This window comes from Lycorma delicatula, chromosome 1, assembly GCF_047948215.1.
Source record: "Lycorma delicatula isolate Av1 chromosome 1, ASM4794821v1, whole genome shotgun sequence".
NCBI classification, from domain to species: domain Eukaryota; kingdom Metazoa; phylum Arthropoda; class Insecta; order Hemiptera; family Fulgoridae; genus Lycorma; species Lycorma delicatula.
The window spans coordinates 190892251-190916060 of NC_134455.1; the positions used below are offsets into that span (position 1 = coordinate 190892251).

Consider the following 23810-nt stretch of genomic DNA (forward strand, 5'->3'; position numbering starts at 1 on the left):
TAATAAAATATCAGCGGTTACAAATTACATAAATGTAAAAATAAGACATAAAAAACAGAATTATTATTCAATACAACAAGCAGAAAGAAGATGCCTGTAAAAAAATTGTTCACACTGATGAAGGCAGAAATCTTATGTTAAAGGTGGAGATTCCATGTATAATTGGATTGTAAATAAAAAGTTTAACATATAACATATATAAAATTACTTAGTATAACATATATAAAAGAAAAACTTGGCAAAACACAGAAAAGAAAAAACAAGTTTTTTTATTAATATAAAATTAAAAATAAACAAAACTTAAAAATTTTCAAGAATAAATTAGTCCTACAATTAATTACCATCTGAAAAAAATTGAACAATATATAAATGAATCACTAAAAGACAAAGAATAGAATATAATGAGGAGGTCCAAGCCAGTAGCTACAAATTACATATCTGATCTCTGTGATGTAGTGGTAATGTTCCAGCCTTTCACCTGTAGGTCCCGGGTTCAAATCCTGGTCAGCCATGGCATTTTTCATATGCTACAAAAATTCCATTTCCATCCCATGCACAAGCTTCTTCAAGCTTATGAAATAAGTGGCGATATCATTAAGGAAACAAACTATATTAAATTTATAATAGAAACAATTTGGCAGTTACCTATTCAAAAGTAAGCAGCTGATGGAGAAAACTGGCCTACTACAGACCTATTCTCTGTGATTTTTCCTTTTTAGCTCCTCAATTAAAAGAATTATTTCTTCATACATAAAAACCTCTAACAAGACTCAGATTAGTAATTAGTTTCATGAAATATGACTTACATCAACTTAAAAAAAAATGCTTTAATCCATGTTTCTTTATCACATAGATCTGAAGATAAAATGGTTTTACAAAGTAAATAACAGTTTATAACAGTTAAAGGTGCAAACCTAAAATTTAAGATGGGTGATAGGTTTAATAAACTATCTTTTGTCAAAACAATTCTTTAAAGGGAAGTGTTCAAAGTCAAGTTATGTAGCAGAAGACTCATATGATGTCGTTTTCTGTTTTTACAGCAAGGCATACCTTAAAAAATTAGTAATGTCAACATTACCATACACAGAATAAAACTAAACAAATTCTGATGTGACTTGTTTTAAAATCGGACTGACAGTTTGTTTTATATAAGACTTCAAAGTGGAATGATATAATTTCTATGCTGAAAGTAACAGGCAACATGCTACATACAACCCATAAAAAATTGAAAACATAACTATTGGCAGAAAATAATTATATCAATAGAATACTAATCTACATCAAGAGTCATAAAAATTATCATTATTTTCAGAAAAGAAGTTTATTATGGTGCTTTCAGCAAACAAGATCAAACAGCAAACTAACAAAACACACACTGAAACACAGTAACCCATAAAAAGCAATGATTGCACTAAATACATCACACAGGATGGACATACATACCCACAGACAAAATAAACACATACATTAAGTATACAAAATAGAATTAACCTCTTGAAATAATAAGTTTATAGTGACAGCTTATATTGTTTGTATGTACACAACAAAATAAGTATTAAGGGCACACAAACAAAATATTAACCAAAACATACGGACTGACATACAGCACATAAAAGCCATGATCTCAGTTGAATTATGAAGTATAAACACACCACAAAAATGTGGTGTGTTGGTGTATGAAGAAAAGATAAATTAAATGAACAAACATTACACAGAATGAATTAACAGATTTTACTTATTTATTGCTATTTAGGAGTTTACTATTACTTACTAGTTAGGGGTTTCCTAACTCTTTTAAAATAAGCCTCAATAATATATTCAGTGCAGCATGGGAAAACAAGTGTATTCCCTAGCAAATGTATTCACTGAGCCTAAGTTCATCTCCATAAAAATCTTGTATCACTCAACGTATCATCAGTAATAGCGAACTACCTTTTTTTTTTTACAATTTACCTCCATATCATATTGCAATTTATGTAGTAGTTTTTTTTACATTTGTTTGAAGGAAAATATATCTTTATAAAATATATCTTTATGAAGAAAATAAAAAAACTGACAAAATGAAAAAATAAATTATCAATATTAGACTTGTCTTCCATCTATATCAAATATAGTATGATAACTTTCCATTTGGTAATTATTTTTTAAAGCCATCATCTGATCAAGCACAGTCATTTTGAGAAGAGTCAAAAATACACAGTAATATCTCACATTATATTACATAATTTTAATATTTTTTTTTTTTTATATAAAATAAACAAAAATAATCACAAGAAATACAGAAACTGCGAGGTTTGAAAAAAAGGTTCAAAACTGCTGTAGTGAGAAACCCACAGATAACTTAACAATGGCATTGAAAAATCTTTCTGAATGATGGCACAATATAAATTAACCGAAGCTTGAACTTGAATAACAGAAATATGAAATATTATAGACATTTAATTGCATTAAATATTGTTGAAACTTATCAGTTTCCCAGAAACGTAATACCTGCATATTATTATCTTTCTCTAAAATTATAGCTTAATCTATTATCAAATGATCAGAACAGTCAGAACCTATTTAAGAATGGTAAATACTTTAACTAAGATAACAAAAAAAAGTTACCTGAAGATATGTGTTGATATGTTCAACAGATATGAATTTTGTCTCTGCTTCACAAATCAAACGTATTGTATACTGAAATATTCCACTTATTGTTGAAGAATATGCTATAGCTAATCCAGCAAGTGCTGGTGATACCTGTCCATGGAATATCGTTACTAGTACTGCAGTTATACTTGTTATCATAACTGTAATAAATAGATTTTATTATTCACATGAATGTATGCATGAAAGAGATATTTTTAAACCAGATACTTAAAACATTTTTTTAATATATTTTATTTTATTTATTATATGTCATTGCTGGACAATTTTGTTAGTAAATAATTTTTCTTTTGAGAGAGGTTTATATCAACATTTTATTTTGTTTTTACATAAATATTAATTTAATACTAATTTTTGTTGCGACAAAGTTTAAAAAGACAAATTTAAGAAAATAATTAAGTTACTACCAGAAGAATTTACTACTTTTATTACTTTAAGAAAGAAGTTTTGGAATGGACCATATCAACAGCCATCATTAATTTATGATAAATAAACATTTTAAATTAGCATTAAATAAATATTAATTTAAAATAAATTAATATAATTCCCTCTCTCTTACAAGTAGGAATATTTTCACCTATTGTGTACAAAGAAAAATAAAGTTTTAGGACAGCTAAAGTGTGGACAAGAAAAGGAATAATATAAAAATAAACAAGTTTTGTTATAAAATATGTGATTAAAACTGTTATTAATTTTTAAGTGAATCATTTTGATAGATGGTTTGCTCATCAAACTAATTCTTATTAGAATCTATTAGGTAAGTAATTGTTAGTTTTATATTTTACAACAGTTTTCAAAAAAATTAATTTATGAAACAAGTTAAAAACAAATTGAACCATATTAGATAACAAACCATTTTTAAAAAGTTACTTCATAATGGTTTCAGTCATCTTTCCAAACAATTTTTAAAACCTGCTGCTGCTATTTTTTCACAGTGTCAGCTAAGGTTATTGCAGGCAGTCAGCTGACAACACAGTGAGAACAGCATCAGTCACTTAAGATGGTCATTAAGATAAATAAAAACATAAACAATCTATTATTAAATTTGGTTTTGTCCATTGTTGCAATATTTGTATTTTAAATTAAAATCATTGCTGACCATCAGCAGAAAAGTGTTTATGATGGTCATTAAGTAATTAAGAGACAAATGGAACAGCAAAAAAATTATTTAATAAAATAAACTGAAACTGTCTTGACATTCAAATCGACACGAGTGATAGAAAATTTCAGCTGTTCAAAGATAATTTCCATTAATGTAATCTCATTTGCTTACTTCAAAATGTTGAGTACAGTGGAAGAATAGAGTGCCATGTTAAATTTTTAATTTTCAAAGTGTAAAACCGGCCAAAATTCATTCATGAATGTTAAAATGGTAAGATAGAAAGTGTAATAATTGAGCAGTCCAAGTTGTCATCCAAGCTTATTTGTGATTTCAACACTTTTAATATTTTTGAAATATTTCCAGCTTGTTTGCTTTCCCAATTACTAATAATGAACAATTTTTGTTCCTGATGTACTGACACTGACTAAAACTTGCTCTTTTACTTTTTTCTGCTGACACATTTTTTGCCTTTATTTTAAAGTTTTGTCTGGAAGCAATTTATAAAACATTCTTATCTCATTACCAATGAATATGTCATCTTCTTTATAATCATCATTTATATAAGTTCACTCAGATTTTAGCCAGGTATTTTTTGAATTTAAATCAACATCCTCAGATTCATTACTTCTCTCCAGATGAAATATTGTGATGTAGCTTAAATTTTTCCATCCTGGCCCCACAGGGAAAAACACCCTCCACGTGGCAGTTTTCGTCACCATGCCACCCCCCCCCCATACCTAGCCCCTATGGGCTTTACTGGAGGTCATTTTCAAAACCTTGGCACCTTGGCAAAAGGTATCTCTCAGCCTTGTTCTTACCTCAGTCAGGATGCCACCAATGCGAATTCCATGTGTGACATTCCCATCGGTGTACTACGTCATTAAGAACTCTCAAGAAAAGAAAACAAAAGTCATCTGAACCAAGTCTAAAACAAGACTGAAGAACAAAAAAAAAAGGAACTGAAGTCTAATACCTACCTGAAAGGTAGAGTTGAATTCAACATGCAACAATAAAGAACAACAAAAATGTAACAACTAAAACAGAAACAGAAAGCGGGAAAGCCCAAGTGGCACTCTAGACCCCTTTCAGCAATCCTTTCTTTTGCCAAGTAATTTATGATGTTCTCCACTATGACCCATTCAGCCTGATTTCACCAATTAAAATTAAATTAAATTTTTCCAACCAACATCAGAACCTTTTAAGTTCAAAAACTTTCTTCTTTTTTTTTGAAAAAAAAAGCTTTCAGCTTTTGTTTTATTAATGGGCCATTTAATGAAATATTTTGACACCTTGTTTCAAAAAAACACTTTAGAAATACTTGATGAATCTGCTTGAATTCTGATCTATGAATATTTTTAAAGTTATTCTTTCCATTAAAAGCATTAGTTTTTTTGTTTGTTTTCATGTTCTGCTGACAGATGAAGCATGATTACATATGCTGTTGTCCATGGCATTACTTTCTCCAAAAACATTTTTGAAAACTGTATCGTTCCTTCTTTTAAAGCTCTCCAATCAGCTGTAACTGCCACAAAAATTATCAATATGGAGCCTAATAGAAAATTCTTGAGCCTTCTCTTTAATCATCAGACCGCTTATTGGAATGTTTTTATTATGTTCCTGCTTCATCCATGTTGACAGACATTTTTAAGTTCAAGATACTCTGCTGATCCCATTCGTTTTAGTTTTCCTTTCCCTTCAGCACACTGAGAACAAATTTTCTCCTTGTTTTGAATTATTCTGTAGAGGGTAGACTTCAGTACATTAAATTCCTGTAATGTAATGTCGCGTAATTCATCAGGCGACATTTTGAGCACTTTTACTCACTTGTTTATTATACAAAACCTTAGAGCAATGTAAAACTAAATGCATTCAGAAGAAGAAGAAATTCGAATAAGTTTGTAAACAAACCTGTTCAGACCAATATTCAAAATGACAAATTATTAATAATTGTCATAGTTATACAGGCTGTTAGCTATATGGTTCCAGTTATAAAGGTAAAAATCTAAAAAAATTTAAAAACAAAATCTCAGATAAAGGGGTTCAATTATTCCCACAAACAGAGGTATTTCGATGCAAAAGTGTGTCAGGACCTCATTGTGAATCTTAGTAGAGGTTTCTCACTTAACCAGGTTTCACTGTTTAAGAAATATTTTTTAATTAAAGTTCTTAAAACAGATTTTTATGTGAAAAACTCAAGATAAACAAATTTTTAATCTATTTAGACAATTAAAACAAAAAATGAAAAAACTTCATTTTCATCAAAATTCATTTAGTTTCAACTTAATTCATTTTTACTATCTCAAAGAAACATAACCTCAATTACTATTTTATAAACTGAGCATTTCTATCACATAATATAAGTAGTAGAATAAAGCATTTACACAGTTGAAATTTATGTCTACAGAAGAAAAATGTTTAAGTGAATTCAATATATTTAATTTCCTGACATAATAATAAACTCCTGATGTATACAGTAACATTTTTAAATGAACATTTATGAAGCATTATTTTATTATTTTTTTATAAATAATCACTTATTTGGAAAAAGAATCAAATGCGAGTTAAAAGTGATATATCTGACTTTGCAAAAGTGTTTCTTGCAATTAATAAGATTGCCAGTTAGAATAAATTATTTAACGCTGTCTGGTAGTTTTTTCATTGCATAACATAATAACTAAAATCATCAATAGATTATATACTTAAAATGCCAAAATTTAAGTTATAAATTACATACAATTATAAACCTTTTAAAGAAAAGTACAACTAAATAGATTAATGTTTTAGACAGAAATTATTACCTGATAATGTATCAATTCGTAGTGAGAGCCATCTCATTGCAATACAACAAATATAAAGACAAGTAGTATTCTGGTCAAACAATTTAGAAAACCTGAAAAGTGATTCAAAAGAAATTCAAATTAATATAGGTTGAATAAATTTAATGAACAAAAAAAATTTCTACGCTAATATATAGTTGTGCGTGTAAGTTGACCTTGCATTTTTTTACCTGAAAGTGCTTCCAACAAAATGGTTATCATCAATCTTGCAGCTAATCACCATCAACTTCATAATTTTCTAATAATTTCAACTTTCATACAAGTATGAGTATGTAATGCAATAGACTAATTGTTTGATAAGTTGTATAACAAATACACAGTTGAATGGCTGATTTCATTAATTTTTCTTTTTTTGACCTAATTGATGTAAAATATCCGTACAAAAATGTTACAACACATGATTCAGACAAATTTTTCAAAACTTTCTAGAATTTTTTTGATTACCTATTTTCTACTTGTAAATAGTACTGGGTGTACAAAAAAAAATCTGGTTTTGATTTGTTATATCTCAAGGAAGAGATGTACAATGTTGATACAAAAAAAGGCTACAATAAAGGAGAAAATGAACAGTTTTAGTTTACATATGGCTGTAGATTGATTCCCTATTTTTCCACTTGATAGGCCCATTAGCAAAAATGGTTACTCCTGAGCAGAAAGCCTTCTGTATTTTGCAGTTTTTGTAAAATGGGAATCTGGAGTTACAATTCAATGTGCATTCAATAGAAAGTTTAATTGTGATCATCCAACTGACAATAATATTTGTTGATGGCATAATCAGTTTGAAACAGATGTCTGTGTAAAGGAAAAAGTATGGGATGGCCAAGATTATCTGAAGAAAATGTTGAGTATGTCAAGAAGTCTTTCATGCATAGTCTTAAAAAGTCTGTTACAAAGGCCAGCCATGAACTAGCAATGCTGGTGATGACAATGTGGAATGTTTTAAGGAAATGCTTACATACTATTTACAACTTATATAGTCTTTGAATCCTGCAGACTAAGCTGTGCATGGGCAACTTCACAATTGAAATATTCAAGCATGAAGATTAAGATTTTCTGGAACCTATTTTGTTTAATGATGAGACACACCATCTTAGTGGAAAAGGTAACACACATAATGCCCACATCTGGAGGTCAGAAAATCCCTATTATCTCTTACAAGGTGAAATTAATTTTTTTTTTTTTGTGTAGTATCTCTCTCATTGGCAAGTTTACGGGAAGCTATTTGGATATGCTGTAAACAAGCCTCTTTCCTTAACTGTAAGATGAATCAGAGAATTTTATTTGGCAACAAAGTGGTGTACCTCATCACTACCATAACTCTAAATGGGATTGGTTAAATAACATATTCCCCAACTGCTGGATTGGTTGGCATCCCCATCTGATGACAGAGCTTGTTTGTGAAGGACTCCAAGGTCATCTGATCTGACCCCATTCATTATTAAAAGCATATGTATAATAGGATATACAAAAACACTTTGAACCATTTTAAACAAAATTCAAATAAAATTGTTATATTTATTTCATGGAAGAAACAAGCATTACACAGTTTAACATTATCGTACACATGGATATTTGTTCTTTTAAGCAAAAAAAAATTATTATTATTATTATTATTATTGTTTACAAGCTCTAAAATTTTTTCTGCCTAAAATGACTACAGTTTTCCAAAAATGCATATCTTTAGTATGAATAACAATCAGACTGTTAATCCTCAGATAAGTAGATAATTTAAGTAATAATATTTCTCAGTGAACACATGAAGCCATTTTCTGTAGGACTGGTCATTTTCTAATAATCTTAATATTATTTCTTGCCACTATGCCAAAAGAAAAGATCAGTTCTTCCATCAGGGATATGAGAAATAACACCATAGCTAATGACACCAATTTTAAAGATTCATGACTGCCATAATGTAAAAAAACAATGAAAAATAAAGATACTTAATTCTAGATAAAACAAATAACAACATTAAATTTTTCTAATAACAAATTTTAAAGCAAGAAACTCATTCATTGATCCAAAAGGTTACTTTTGGGTTACAGAAAAATACATCACATTCCTTTTTTGATATACCTTATGATATCAGAAATAACTTAAAAACCACAATTCAATTAAAATTTTTTACATGACTGCCCAAAAAAGGAGAGTAATGTATTTAGGATGTACGTATGTATGTATGTAAGTTTGTTTTACCATTGCAGCTCAACCTGATTCACCATAGCCTAACTGACGTAGATGTAAATTCCCACGTTGGAATTTTAATGTAGAAATAACATTATATACAAATGTATGCATAGAAATAACATTTCTATATATATATGTATGTAGCCTTTTTAAGCATTTTTAGCAGTTGTGTTTTTCAATTTTTATAACTGTTTTTAATATTTTATAATAATAACAAATACAAAGGTGGAATGAAAAGTTCCAGGCCTGGACAAGAAAACAACATTTTCCTGCGTAAATTTTGATCTATTTTTCAACATAATCACCATTAAGTTCTATACTCTTAGCCCTGCGTTCCAGAAAACTTATGCCAATTTGGTATGTTGATTTTTCCAACTCCTTAAAATAATCATCTACGGCGGCAATAACTTCATTATTGGTTGAAAATCTCTTCCCTCCAAGCCATATTTTTAGGTTAGGAAAGAAGTGATAGTCACTAGGAACCAAATCAGATGAATATGGAGGGTACTACAGGAATTTGAACTGTAATTCATTGACTTTTGCCACTGCAATGACTGAAGTGTAAGCTGGAGCATTGTCATGATGGAAAACACTTTTTTGTCAAATGTGGTAGTTTTTCCTTAATTTCATTGCCAAGATGCTGTAACAGTCACACAATATTCACCATTTATTGTTTTACTCTTTTTAAGATAATCATTGAAAATTATTCCATGTACACCCTAAAAAAACAATTGCCATAACTTTTTCGCATTAAAAGTCATGTTTTCGCTTTGTCTGAAGTAGATTGACCTTTTTCAACCTATTGTTTTGAATGTAGTTTTGTCTTGGGAGAGTAGTGATGAACTCAAGCCTCATGAGCGATCCCAAACCAACGTAAAACTTCCTCTAGATTGCACTGAAAGAGCTTGAGAGGAATTGCTTGAAATGATTTTTCGGCTAGGCATGAGCAAACATGTAGCTCACACTTTGTTCATGGCCAAATGCTTGTACAAAATACTGTGCACAGATTCTGTTGATATGCCTACAGACTCTCTAAATCATTTGCTGTCACTCGTTGATCTGCCAAAACAATTTTGTGCAATTCTTCTATCACTTCTGGTGCATTCACTTGAGAAGGACATGCACTATATGGTTCACTGCAAGTGTATGTTCGACCCATTTTAAACTCTGCAACATAGTATTTAACTATTGTATTTGATGGAGAAGAGTGTTCCAATGTCATATCAAGCTCTTTTTTAATTGCTCACAGCCAACCTGGAAAAAGGCAGGACCATCACAGGAAGTATTATGCTTCACTAATGGGCCGACTAAAGATCACTACTCGGGTTAAATATTTACATCTGACCAAAAAGAGAGAGCTCTTTCATTCCGACAATGTACCTGCACACACATCTTTGGTTGTTGCTGAAAACTCCAATCATTTCATAACCTTCACTTCAAAGTGCTTTCACATGTACTGAATTCCTTGGATTTGGTCCTAGCTATTACTTATTTTTCCTAAACCGGAGATAACTGCTTTTTTTTTGCAGTTGGGTAAATCACATAATACTGAATGCTGGAAAGGGTTCGTTGTGATGCATGATTTGTTTCTTGTCAGTATTAGAATATCAGTTAGGTATAATTTATGCACACAAATACTTGTACTGATATTGATGCCATGGTTTCTAAAACCAACACCAAGTAAAGATACAGGTGTATATCTCTATTATATATATGCATATGGTTATTTAACAAGTGACACTAGTCACACAGAAAATATAATGTACAAACAGGATTTGTTTTATTTTGATTAAAGTTTCAGGTTTAAACATGTAAGTCCATTTAAATTACTATATGAGGGACTGCTGAAATGAATACACACTGGTATGTATTGGAAGAACAAAATGTCGTACAAAGCAACAAGTGCTGTCATCTTGTAGTTTCATTCCCCTACTACTAACATTCCAAAATTCATTGACATACAACCTCTCATTTTCTATCAGTTGCCATTATAATAGTGTTGAGTACACCTGCTACATCAATGTGCCTAAAAACATACGCAGCAGTTGAATTTTTGACATCGGAAGAAGTGAATGCTAATGTTGTTCATTGTTGTCTAAAAGTCATTTATGGTGATGAAACTGTCGATCAAAGTACTGTGAGTAGGTAGGTAATAAAATTTTGTGCATTAGAAGCTGGCAAAGCAAATATTGAGAATGTACCTCATAGTGATTAAACAGTTTCTGTGACTGGTGAGAAACCAAAATGAGGTGGATGAATTGATTCAAAATGATTATCACATAACACACAAAAACACACTGCCATCCAGATAGGAAAATCAAAAGAATGTGCAGGACATATTATTAAACAACTGGGCTACCATAATAAAATCTGTTCATGGTGGGTGCCATGCACAGAGAAGAACAAACAACAATAAAAGGAATATTATGAATAGCTACAGCTTCTAAAATGTAATTATGACAAGAGAGATGACTTCTTTTACAATAATGAGCAGATGAAAGTCAGGTGCATCATCATGACCCAGAAGAAAAGTAGTGGGTCACGAAATACCAGCTACTATGGTTTACCATAACCATAAAAATTCAAAACACAACCCTCTGCAAAAAAAAATTCTTTTGACAATGTTCTGAAATTCCAAATATGTGTACATGAATCAACTGTAATTTCTGTGTTAATACATAGATACATTAAAACACCTAAGCAGACTTGTATGTTGTGTTTGACAAGCCATGGAGCCATTAATTCTGCAGCAAGATAATTCTCGGCCAAATAGATTGTATGCAATTATTGAGAAAATGAGATCTGAACCTATTCATTCTCACCAGATTTGCCACACTGAAATTTTCACTTTTACTGCAATATTAATATTGAGGAAATATTAATATAGAGGAATTTTAATATTCCTCTTATAGCAATTCATCTCATCGCAGATGATAAACTGCAGATGCAGTAAGATAGTGGCTCAAGAAAAGGCTGCTGCATTTTTCAGGGACAGAATGAGAAAACTGGTTCACTGTTGGAAGAAATGTGTAGCTGTAAATGGTGTCTACAAAGTAAAATAAATGTGTTTTTGTAGTAAATAAAATTTATTTTTATGCCGTATTTATTTATATAGTTTTTTAATTGTGAGTTATGAGTGATTGTGCTTTACATTTCAGCCATCCCTCATATACAGAATGATTCATGAAGAATGCAACAAACTTTCAGAACAAGTTCTACTGGTACAAATAAAGAAAAAAGTTCATATAAACATATTTCAAAAATGCTTCATTAGCAAGTGTTGGCTGGTGAAAAATCTTTGCCCTGATTTCTGCACCTTTGGTAAAATTATGATAGTCTTTAATTCTTGAGACCCAAATGAAGGAGTAAATTTAATGCTCTTATATGAAATATTATGTGAAAAATTAAAAAAAAATTAAGTGCCAGAACTGTTGTTTAATAGTTTTTGAGAAGTATGGGGTAAAAGACAAACAACTGAGGTCAAAAAACACACAATTGTATGTTTAGCGTAAAACAGCTTCGTTAAATGGGTAATAAACATAAAAGTTTTAAACAAAACATACAGAGAATTTGATTCTGAGTAAAATGGTATGAATAAAATACATAAAAGTGGCAGATTTTTAGTGCGTAATAATGAAATAAAATGTTCAATATTATAAAATAAAAGAATTAAATATTCTAGAAAAATAAACAATCAAAAACTGCTAATAAACAGTTCTGGGACCTATTTTCTTCAATTCTTCAGATCAGAATTCATATAAAACCATTAAATTTGCACCCTTAATTTGGATCCTAAGAATTAAAGGCTAGCTTAATTTTACTAAAAACAGAATCGAGAACTTCAAATTTAATTTAAAATAATCAAAATGGCAAAAACTAAAGTGATTAATGCATTTTCAGTAAAAAAAACTTTTTTCTACTAAAACAAGAATTTTCTATTAAACAAGAATCGAAACTGAAAGTTAATGAAAAGATTTCATTATAAATTAAAACCAAGAAAAAATATAAATTTTAACATACTTTCTAAGGAAATCATTTTCTTTGCCAAAAGCATGTATTGTATCAAGCCCATAGACTGTTTCAGCAACCAAACTAAATATTGGCGATCGAGTTGCATTATCAAACCGTTTTAAATCTCTCACAGCTACCCTGTAACATGTAATTTTAATTTTACAAATAAGAAAAGGAAAATTTCTACATAAAAATAAATAAATACATTATAAATTTACATAATAAATTTATTTTATTATACAAGGATATAAAACTTAATGATCCAGCAATAACAATGTATTCCAAAATAAAGAAAAAATCCACTGTCCTATACATGGATGTTAAAGAGCTTCCAAGAATTCATTTATAATTTTATAAACTACTGTAATTGTTAAAAATATATAAACACCCTTATAGATTTCATTAGAGTATTACCACTAACAAATCACCTGCTTGCCAGATATACAATTTCAGATTTAACTAATGATTTAAAACTTTGTATTTCTACATAATTATCAGCTGAAGAATTCTTATTTTTCCCAGAATTTCTATCACATGAAAGTTGTCTTCCGTAAGTAAAATAATATTTCTATTCTTTAATAATTACTATCATGTAATAATTACTATTTTTTTTCAGTCACTGTACTATTGCAAGGAATTAAAGATGAAATTGTTTCCCTTTAATTGAAGGTGAACAATGCATTTTTTCCTTTTTACTATAAAAACATGATTATCGTAAATTTACTAAATAAAAAATCTGATTCAACTGCAATTTAAACTGTTCCAATTGCTTCTAAATTAAATTCTGATCATCTAGTTGATTTCATTTTAATTAAGTAATGATTTATAGTTTCATTTTGGTACTTCCTTTCATAGAATCTCTAGTTTATTCTTCATGTTAAGAGCCTAGTTTATTTACCACACAGAAAGGGCCAACTTTATCTATAGATGAAATATGCAGCAGCATATGGAGAAAAACTTGCAAAACAGCAGTTTTTTATAGAGCATGAAAAAGGGTAAATTTAACCATTTGGATATTATGTATTAATACACTAGATAAACTGAGCTGACTACTACATTCTGCCATCACTCTACTATTTGTTACTGAGAGACATAATGTTAGCAAAATGGAAAGTATTCTTCAATAACTAAAGGATACAGAGTTGGTAAATGAAAACTTATCAAGGATATGACAATAAAATAAAATTAAATAAAAACAAATAGAATTATATTTAAAAAATTAAGTCATAAATGCTTACAACTTCATTTTATCTTGTACTGAATATGGTTTTAGAATCATAAATTAATAAATATATAATAATAGTTTTTTTGATGACTAAATATGTACAAGAAGGGTGGAAACAATTAAATACCAAAAATACTAATTAATGTTTCAGCTATCTAACTACTGGGGTATGGTATACTTCTTAACTTACCTGCTGGTTAAAAAAGTAGTAATTGGCTATGGGTAGAACGGGGATTTCTAAAGTAATCATGTTTTCCAATCCAAATATTGTTCTTGTTTCTTGGATTATGGGTCATGAACATCGTTCTTTTTTAACGCAAAAGGTTTTACATCATGACTGTTGTGTGTAGAAAATGGAACTATCAATTAAGGTACTCCTATTCAGTAAGAAACAGTAAATGACTGAGCTGAGCAGATTTCATTTTAATTTACTATTAGCTGAATTATCTATGCTTATATAAAGGGGATGAAGGTTTTTGTTCAGGATAAACAAAAAACTGCCAGATCTATTACTACTAAATTTTTACCCATGTTTCTTGGCATAACTGAAAAGATTTTTGGATATATTTCACCTTGAAAAAAAATAAATATATATATGTATTAGTGGAGAAGATTTGCCAGTTGAAGCACAAACTTTAATGAATTCTGAACTGTGAGTATCTATCATTGTGTAAGCTGGGTTTGAACTGAATGATTATGAATATCTAAAAACCAGCTTCTAGATTTTTGAAATCCCAAGTTTCAACGGTTAAAATGGATTTTTGAATTTTTCTAGAAACCCTGTTGTTTTTTCAATTTATAGGTAACAAATGAAGAAATCAACCTGATTATTGGTTAGTATAATTTTCATGTCAATAAACCAATTTCTAGATTTTTGGAATTTGACCTTGAAAGAGATGAAGAAAAGTAAAAAAAAATTTGAATAATTAGGTAAATTTTCCTAATCCCAACTATAATTAATGAGATATTGAGTAGATTTGGGCTTGCAAATACTCCTCAAATAAATATTTAAAAACTATTTTTGGGTTATTTTTAATTCTGATTTTTTTAAGGGGTGCGAATGTATACTGCACTATGACTCAACTAATACAGCCACTGCCACCATTACTGTATGTGTGACTGGCTGCAACTGCCTCCAGTTACTTGACTAAAAAACATAAAATAAAAAGATTGGCTGCTACGGGAAATGCAAGTAACCATGTAGCATGGGCAAAGTTGCGACAGGTAGCTGTAGTACATATATATATATATATATATATATATATATATATATATATATTAAATTCTTTGAAAAATTAAGGTAAGATATGTCTTATCTCAATAATCTGTACTAAGCGGTTTACTCAATAGAATTTAAAAAAATATAAATATATATACTAGTGTTCCCCCATCAAAGCTCGCATACGATATTGGTGCAGCTACACCTGCAATATTTCACCCTCAAGTGCAAGGAAAGGAGTAATTGTTGCCCTATTTGCTAATCGTTGCTGCTGTGTTCACTGTCGTTCTCTGATGTGCTGCTGCTGGTGATGGGTGCCCATTGGTAAACTGTTGCTGTTGCACATCAGTTGGTGTATTGCTCAGCATATAAATTTTCTGGTGTTGTTGACCCCATTAGTGGTAGAATTTTGGTAAACCACAAATTGATTTTTAGATATTAATCTGAAGTACATTTACTTAAAAAATCAAATTAATTCTCAATTCATTGCCGAGACAAAATGCACAAAGATGTAAAAGAAAAACAGTTTACCCCCTTTTCATCCTTCATCCACACTATATGGTTAATAGCATTTTTACAATCAAGGGATATTTTACTGGTCATAGCTCGCCACGCCTCGCTCAGCCTTCCCATCTTCTAGCCAGAGGGTTCTGTCCATTAGACCTTGTTATGTTTATTAAACTCGTCAGAATAATAACATAAATAAAAATTAAAGCCAGTTCAATTTATAAAAAATATCAGTGTATTGTGATTTCTTCAGAACAACAGATTGGTCAGTACAGGACCTGAAACTGAGTTATCTGAGAATCTGGATTTCAAAACAGTCAGCCTCCATTATCATACTTTGTACAGATAAAAATGTATTTTGCCTCAAAAGGAAAAAATGTTTGTAGCATTACCTGATAAACACTACTATGAGGTGGACCATATTTTTGTTTTACTATTTATTTTTTTTTTTTTAATTAACTTTTATTTTATGTTTTTTAGTCAAGGAGGCAGGTGCAGCCAGTCATGTCATAAATACAGTAATAATGGCAGTGTCGGTTGAGCTGCTACACCATACACCATCACACCCCTTAAAAAATTGAAATTAAAACAAACCCAAAAGTGGTGTTAAGATATTTATCTGAAGATTATTTGCAAGCCCCAATCTAGTAATAATTTGTTTAGATTAGTTGGAAATGGGGAAAATTTTCAATTATTGTTCAAATTGTTTTTACCTTTCTTCACCCCTTTCAAAGCAGAATTTTAAAAAATTTTGAAATTCGATTTTAGAAATTACATACACCAAAAATCAAGTTGATATCTAGTAAATTTCATTGTTACTCCATTTTAAATTTTGAAATTCAGAATTTCAAAAAATCATCTTAGTACGCACTTAGAGGAATGTGTATACAAATTTTCATCAATTTATCTTCAGTAACTTTTGCTGGGCATTGATGAATCAGTCAGGATAAGTTGCTTTATAGGTGCATAATATATGTATATACAAGGGCAAGCCAATTATTATCCGCAATTTAGTTATATTTTTGTTTATGTTGGTAGTACTGTTGTGTTGCGTAGATGACGCATGCATGGTTTAAAAATTCATCTAAGACTTTTGGTACAGTATGGAACAGTGTGTTGCCGCAACGAAGTGTCTACGAGTAGATTGAAAAATTAAAAAATGGTCGCATGCCAGACGACCGTTTACCACCACAAATTAGGAAAACACTGAGCATGCACGTGACATGGTTTTCTTAGACAGATGGGTAACTGTAGATGAAGTGACACATCGTCTGCAAATTAGTCACGGTTCTGCCTATGAAATCATCCACAACAGACTTGGGTTTCATAAAGTCTGTGCAAGATGGGTCCCAAAACAACTCACACAGTTGCATAAACAAATGCGCTTGGACATCTGCCAAAAACATTTGGATCGCTATGGTAACGAATGGGACATCTTCTTAGAGAGAATCATCACTGGTGACAAAACATGGATTCATCATTACGAGCCGGAGAGTAAATGGCAGAGTATGGAATGGAAACATCCAAATTCGCCCTGTAAAAAAAGTTCAAGACCCAACCATCCGCAGGAAAACTGATGCTTACAGTTTTTTGGGACTCACAAGGCCCAGTACTGGAACATTATGAGGAAAGGGCATGACAATAAACAGTGCGCATTACAGTGAGATGCTTACTGCCAAGCTGAAGCCTGCAATTCAAAGCAAACGCCGAGAACTGCTGTCAAAAGGTGTTGTGTTGTTACACGACAATGCCTGTCCACATACTGCTGCCCACACTTGAAACACTCCAGAAATTCAACTTTGAAGTACTGGCTCATCCTCTGTATAGTCCTGATCTTGCCCCTTCTGACTACCACTTGTTTGGTCCACTCAAAGAGGCATTAAGTTGATTTACCTCGAACGAAACAGTGAAAAAAACAGTGCATTCCTGGCTCACAGCTCAACCGAAACTTCTTTTATGAGGGCATCAGGAAGCTTGTGCAATGATGGACCAAGTGCATTGAAATGCAAGGGGACTATGTTGAAAAATGATGTATATGTAAGTTTGCTATTTGTATTGCAATAAAATTTATAACTACATTGCGGATAATAATTGATTTACCCTCGCATATATATATATATTTATTTATTTATTTTTTTTTTGAAAATTCAGATAATTCATTAACATATTGACCACTGTACTAATAAAATTTAATGTTACATGAAATATAAACCACCAAAACACAGTAAATAAATAAGTTAAACTTACCATATCAATTCCAATAATCAATTTTTATGGGACCTTGCATCTTCATTGTTATTAAATTTTACAATTACATTAAAAGTTGTTTATTTATGATTTGTTAATTTGTCTAAATTTTTTTTTGAAAATTTTGATATTTATTATGAATAATACAATGCAGGATAATCCTGTGAAAATCTTTTACGGGAATTAATATGGTAAGTTTAACTTTTCTATTTACTGAATTTTGGTGGTTTATATATATATATATATATATATATATATATAAATACAGATAATAAGAGGAACATTAATAACAAGAATGAAAAAATCTTATAAAACTCTACTAGAATCTGAATAAAAATTACCTGAATACTTTGCTGACACCATAATAAATAACAGAAAGAAAAATAAGTGGTATAATGAACCACTGAAACACAAGACATATAAATAATATGGCAAATATCAGAGTCCATCCATCTTGAAGTGTACTTTCTAATATCACAGGAAGTCTTGCATCAACTGTAATACAATAAATAAAAAAATATTTAAATATAACTGATAAAAAATAAAATAAAAATATACAGATACGAATCAGTTCTAAATTCTGATGTAGCCCTTTTAATTGTTTTGAGTGTTTGGTTTTTGTTCTATTTAAAACCAACAAGCAGCTAATCTAGCCCCCTTTTAATCTATTTGAGTCATCAGTCATTTGACTTGTTTTATGCCTTTCTTTGTTTCTTTCTTTTCTACACAAGTTGTCTAATCTCAACATAATTACAACATCCAACATCCTTAATTTGTTTTATATATTCCAATCTTTCTTTTTTCTGTAGTTGTTACTTTTTCCAACCCTTTATGACTAAATAAACCAAATTGGATGTCTTAATAATATACCTGCTACCAATCTAGTTCATTTAGTTTAATTCAATCTCAAAATTCTTTCCTAATTTATTTGTTAAGAATTCCTCCTTTCATACTCTATCAACCGACCTAATTCTCAACATTCTCCTGTTAGACATTCAATTATTTCTTTCCTGTAATTCCTACTGCCCTTATTTCACTATCATAAATGCAACACTTTTAAAATTTTAATACGAATGTCTTTTTTGCTTAAATCACTCAATAGTAAAGAGATTAGAGATTAATCTTTATCTTCTTTTTATTATAACTAAAAACTAGATTTACCCACTTCAACTGAACACAATTATTTAAACTACAGGAAGCACCGCAGTGAAAAATCAGCACTTCCTAAAATGAAAATTCTTGGAAAGATCTTCTCCAAGAGAAAATTACAAAAACTTACAACACATCCCATCATCCTTTATTGTTATTTGTCTGAAGAAAACACCCTATTTATTTACAGAATATATAAAGAACAATCAATGTAATACTGTAGAAGTCATTCTTCTATTCAACCTTCATCTTTTTTTGAATTGGTTTACAAAGACTACATATTTTACTCTTTAACAAATTTTCAATCAGTTAACTAAACAATTTACTAGCTTTTACACAATATTTTAAATGTATTCTTACTTTTACCAAATTTTTACAACTACTTCTTCTCTACTCACAATTTCCATTCTTTCTTATCACTTTCTTCAATTCGCAGGTCTTGAGCTAACAATGGGTCTTGATTTTTCCATTCTAGCCATGTTTGACAATCTTCTGTGTTGTTTTCCAGTTGGAACCCAAGTAAGAACTTTATTCGGTGTTCTTTCATCAGTTATCCTGTTCATTAGACCAAATTGTTTTAGCTGTTTCTGCTGCAACTCATCCACAGCACCTCTGTTAACTCTCATTTGGTGCTGCATATAATTTTTTCTAGTCCTGTTAAACCTAATCTCATAACAAATTTGTTTAAGGAAGTCCATCACAATAGCCAGCAACTTCAAAAGATCCTATGAACTAATATTCCATGCCTCTGCTCCAAGTAAGATTATATTTTGATGGATCAAATTTACTTCTTTAAATTCTGTTTTTATTTTCTCTATCAATATTTCTTTATAACCCATAAAATACTAATGTAAGCTTTTGTGAGTTTTCAACCAAAATTTATTTTAAAGTTGATCTCATAAATTTTCTGATTATTTTTACTAAACCATACACTAAGATATTTTTCTATAGCAACCCTTGTAAATATCTTAACATTTTCACTATATAGTTAAGATCTATCTTCTCTTAGCCATCAATATCAAAATCATTAATAAAAACAAAGTAGAGCCATACTCATTGGCATCTCCACAGTACATTTCCTGCACTGTGTTCTTAAGAGAAAAATAAATATAAAACAATGCCCTTGTCTTAAATCCTTTGTCATTTTAAACTCTCTGAATATCTTATTTCCATGTTTTATTCTTGCCATGTCATTTTAATACAATTATTGTATACTTTATAAAAAAAAAAATTCATGCCAGCTTTTTGTAACTTTTCTTTTTATTGATGAGTAATTTATCATGTAGGCTCAAAATTTATGTATGGGATTAAAACCTTATAGCAATGAAAGATCCCATCCTGATCAGGATTTAAATCTGGATTACCACTCTACCAAGTGTAAATCATAGACTTTTTTCAAATCTATCCAACGCAAAGAAAGATTTCTACAATTTCTTCTCAAACATCTACTTTAAAGTGAAGATACTGTCAATTATTTATCTTTCATTCCAGAAACCAGATTGCTGTTCATACTATTTATCTTCACCTCAGCTCTAAGAAACATTAAATACCTTCTAATGTAATATTATTTTTGGGGAGTTGCGCATAAAACTATATTACTGATAAATCTCTATATTTCTATAGATCATCCTTGATACCCTTTCTATGACTGATTGGTGCAATAATATCAAATAAAATCTTTATATCATAAAAAAAATTAAAGTCATCAAAATGAAATCGCCAAAAAGAATTAGGTTGTTTACTTATTTTTAATTTTTCTTCAAATAAACACACATATGTACACATGCAATACTATTTTTATTTACTTGAAAGAGATTTAAATAATTATCTAATTCAGAAACTTAATTCAGCAGATATGAATGTTTATACTAGCTGCTAGACTTTTGTCTTGAATTGAAAAATAATTTTTAAAAAAGAAAAATACATTAAACATAGATAAAAATAATTAGAGTTAATTTAAAAAAGGAGTCATATTAAAGTTCTAGAATTATGATTTATTTTGTTTTCTGTCAGCAGCTGTCTTAATGAAAAATATATTTATATATTTTTTCTTAATTTTGAATTTAAGTTTTTAATTTACATTTTATAGTCAGTTTTGAGGTTTGTTTAAGCTAACATAAATTTTATTTTTACCTTCAACTATAACAAAACAGGTCAGTATCTTATGGCTTACTGCATGCATGTGTGTGCATGTGCACACACACATCACATGCACTACTTTTTACTCATAATCTGGACATCCAGTTAGAAGTTAGATGCATTATAATAAGAAAAACCAATAACTTCATTCCATTAATGGACCAATGCCAGAACCTCTTTCAGGATCCTACTTAAAACAATTTAACCAATAACCACACAACTTTTTTTTTTAAAGTGATTAGGCAGAGAATACTATATACATATGTATTAAATATTAGTTTGTTATTAAAATCAGGGAATAAGTAACAAATAAAACCAGACTAAAACTGAAGATGTTAAGTCACTGCTACACAGATTGAACGGAACAAATGCAGTATAATTATTTAATGCATTAAATAATGTGGTATTAAAAATAAATTTAGAAACAAATAAAAATAAAACCTACTTTGGAGAGCCTTTAAGTGTTTTAATTTTAGAGAAAAGCTATTACAACAACATAACATTTTTTTTTACATAATTTACTTTTCAGTAAATTTTTTCATTACCTTCATCTACATCTTTGGAAAAAAGGTTCTGAATACGTCCAATTGGTGTTTCTTCAAAGAAATACATTGGACTATACATTACTTTTCTAAAAAGATCATTATGAAGTCTCTTGGTAGCTCTCAGTGTAACCTAAGGAAAAAATGTAATAATGTAATTAAATTAAAAATGTTAAGAAATATTGAAACTGTTATCTTATATTTATTTATCTTCCATGTTTATATTTATGAATGTGCAATTTTTTATGAAATTAATGGTCACTAATTCTTACAAAATCAACAGTAAGCACCATTGCCAAACTAGACAACAGAACTGGCAATTCAACACAATACTTAGTCTTATGAGAAATAACCTTTTATGCTTCTGTTGTTAATTTTAATAAATTAAAATTAATTATTAATGTAACCAAACTAGTATAAATAATTTAATTATTAACCGACTAAAAAATATTCTCATCAATTTATTTAAAGTACAATTAAAAGATTTTCTTTTACAAAAACAATACTCCTCTGTCAATGAAATTTTTTCATTCTCTGTTTTTTTTTTAAACAGGACTAATTAAAAAATAAAAAGAAAACTCAATTTTCTGCACCCATTCAACAAGTACATTAATATGGTGCTCAAATAATTCTCATTAACGCCTTCTAAATTGTTGATTATTTTACAATTAGTATCTTCAAGCATTTTAACAATGTTTCATGCATTTATATTTAAAAAAAATTAATATAGACCTTACCACATCTATTTCTTATTTTATAATTAATTGTATATTCTGAATTGATGCTCAGATCAAGGTTTTATGATGACTTCCCTTGATGCATCCAGGTAAATGCTGGAGCAGTTGCTTTTTTTGCCCTTGGAATAGCATATCTAACTATTCCTGTGATTCAAGTAGTGTTTTCTGAGTTTTCTGAGCCCACCAACTAGCAAAAATAATGAAAACAGTTCATATAAACATGGATCCAAAAACATTCTGCTAGCGAGTTATGGCTAGCAAAGATTTCGCCATGATTCTTGGGCAAAGGGTTAAATAAGACCATACTGAAATTCTAGGAACCCAAATTAAGGTATAATAATGTATTACTGAATAAGAAATTATAATTTCATTCAAATTAATGCGTTATTGAAAGAAGAAAGAAGTATATATATCACAGAAATTAGTGTACAGTTCTTGTTAAATCTGAAGCGGTTTTTAACAAAAAGCTGGAATACATTTTGATATAACTGAAATTGTGGAATAATTTTTTTATTCACGCCTATCTGAAATAGATTCAAATCAAAATTGGTTTAATTAATGACCGATTGTGAATGTACTCTTTGATGTACGACTTAATGTTGATTTTAGCACAGATTCTGCCCTGACCAGTAATAAGGTTTATTTATTAAGACTGATTGATATTCTTAAATAAGAATTTTACAGAAATATAACTTCATTATAATAGACATAACCATTTTTTTAATTAATATTTGAAAAACTTTGTGGACTTAATGTATATTAGAGTTATGGTAAATTTATCATTTTATTATTTATTTATTCTGTTTTATTTATTAAATGTTCGTGCGGAAGGATTCTGACGTTAAAAAATCTAGTTAATAAGTACAAACAATAAAAGAAAACTAAATAAATGTGCAACAAATTGCATAAATCAAGTAAGTGATCAAAAATAAAATTTGAGTATTTCATAATGCAATTTAAATAAAATCTAAATGATAATAACATAAAATATTAAAAAATACTCAGCTAAGCTCCTGTATAGATAAATCTCCATATAAATATAACACATATTTGTCCTTTAAACCGATTTCTCCTTTAAACCCAAATATTAACTCAAACTACTAAATGACTATCTGTATTAAAAGTTTCTTATCTTAAAAGCGGCTGTTGTAAAATAAAAAAATTATTAATTTTTTCAATATTAACCACATTTAACAAGGAATCTGAGCTATTTGTTTTAAAAAGTTCACCCTAATCAAACTGACTGAAGGGCAATCTAAATA

The 23810-nt window shown here is 29.5% G+C and overlaps 1 protein-coding gene across 13 annotated transcripts in view; it reads right to left on the bottom strand.

Moving 5' to 3' along the window:
* Positions 1–23810, bottom strand: part of LOC142326451 (ATP-binding cassette sub-family C member 5-like) — a 256658-nt gene that overhangs the window by 19682 nt on the left and 213166 nt on the right. For all 13 annotated transcript variants that reach the window (XM_075369001.1, XM_075369080.1, XM_075369052.1 and 10 more), the window contains 5 exons: positions 21815–21944; positions 18323–18476; positions 12793–12921; positions 6550–6641; positions 2608–2792 (listed from right to left, as the gene is read on the bottom strand). In XM_075369001.1, coding sequence (XP_075225116.1) covers positions 2608–2792; positions 6550–6641; positions 12793–12921; positions 18323–18476; positions 21815–21944 — 690 coding nt within the window. The remainder of the gene's footprint in view (positions 1–2607; positions 2793–6549; positions 6642–12792; positions 12922–18322; positions 18477–21814; positions 21945–23810) is intronic.